This window comes from Octopus bimaculoides, chromosome 6 (assembly GCF_001194135.2).
Source record: "Octopus bimaculoides isolate UCB-OBI-ISO-001 chromosome 6, ASM119413v2, whole genome shotgun sequence".
In the NCBI taxonomy this organism is placed as follows: domain Eukaryota; kingdom Metazoa; phylum Mollusca; class Cephalopoda; order Octopoda; family Octopodidae; genus Octopus; species Octopus bimaculoides.
In genome coordinates, this window is record NC_068986.1 from 96,320,201 (window position 1) to 96,321,053 (window position 853).

The 853-nt window shown below is 34.9% G+C and overlaps 1 protein-coding gene across 1 annotated transcript in view; it reads right to left on the reverse strand.

Annotated features, from left to right (window-relative positions):
* The window catches only part of LOC106871475 (pre-rRNA 2'-O-ribose RNA methyltransferase FTSJ3), a 40,408-nt gene that overhangs the window by 17,118 nt on the left and 22,437 nt on the right, over positions 1-853 (reverse strand). The window contains exon 12 of the mRNA XM_014917951.2: positions 91-172. Within this exon, the coding sequence (XP_014773437.1) occupies positions 91-172 (82 nt within the window). The remainder of the gene's footprint in view (positions 1-90; positions 173-853) is intronic.

Consider the following 853-nt stretch of genomic DNA (forward strand, 5'->3'; position numbering starts at 1 on the left):
ATCAAGGGTGACCTGGCTATTATTTCTAGCATATAGAGGACTCCTTTATTGATTTGTATGATAATAGTTTATGAAGAGAGCAAAGCTTACCTTGCTGAACCATTCTGACACTTTTTCAGATGTTGTCTGCTTCTCAGTGAGACTCACCAACAGAGGATTTTCTTTCTCCTTTCTATTTAAAAGAAATACAACATATAATACAGATGATGACAATGATGGTGAAGGTTAGTGGTGGTGAGGAGAAGAGAATGGAAAAAAACCCAAAATTACTGTGACGATGATGGTCAATGCTTCTCAACCTTTTTTTTAACCATCACCCCCTTTCTTTTACTAACACTTTTTCAATGACTTCTTACAATAATCTGGAAGAGGGTAGAAAACTGATGACCCTGCATTCGATGTTCTAAGAGAGAGAGAGAGTTTGTGCGTGCGTGTGTGTATGTGCATGCGTATGTTCCTTATGCATTCGAAAATTGGGTTGCCCCTATAATAGTGTTTCACTTTCATTCTTTCACTTTTAATTCTAATGTGATAATATTAAGATCATCTTATTTCTATTATATTTGAAATAAATGTATAATTTATATCCTAATGTGAACAAAATCAAGCATCGGCAACTTTCTGTCTTTACGGCCACCACATCAGAATGGTGTGTCAGTGTATGTGTTGACTAACATAAGGAACGGCTGGAAGTGAAACTCTTGACAAAAACACAATGAGGTGGCAGGTCCAATGCATTTAAAAATACACATTTACCATTCAATTACCAGTTAATCATTATCGCAGCAGCTGCAAGGTATTTTAGATATTTACCCTTAAATTAACATTTAATACATGTGCTTAATATATATAT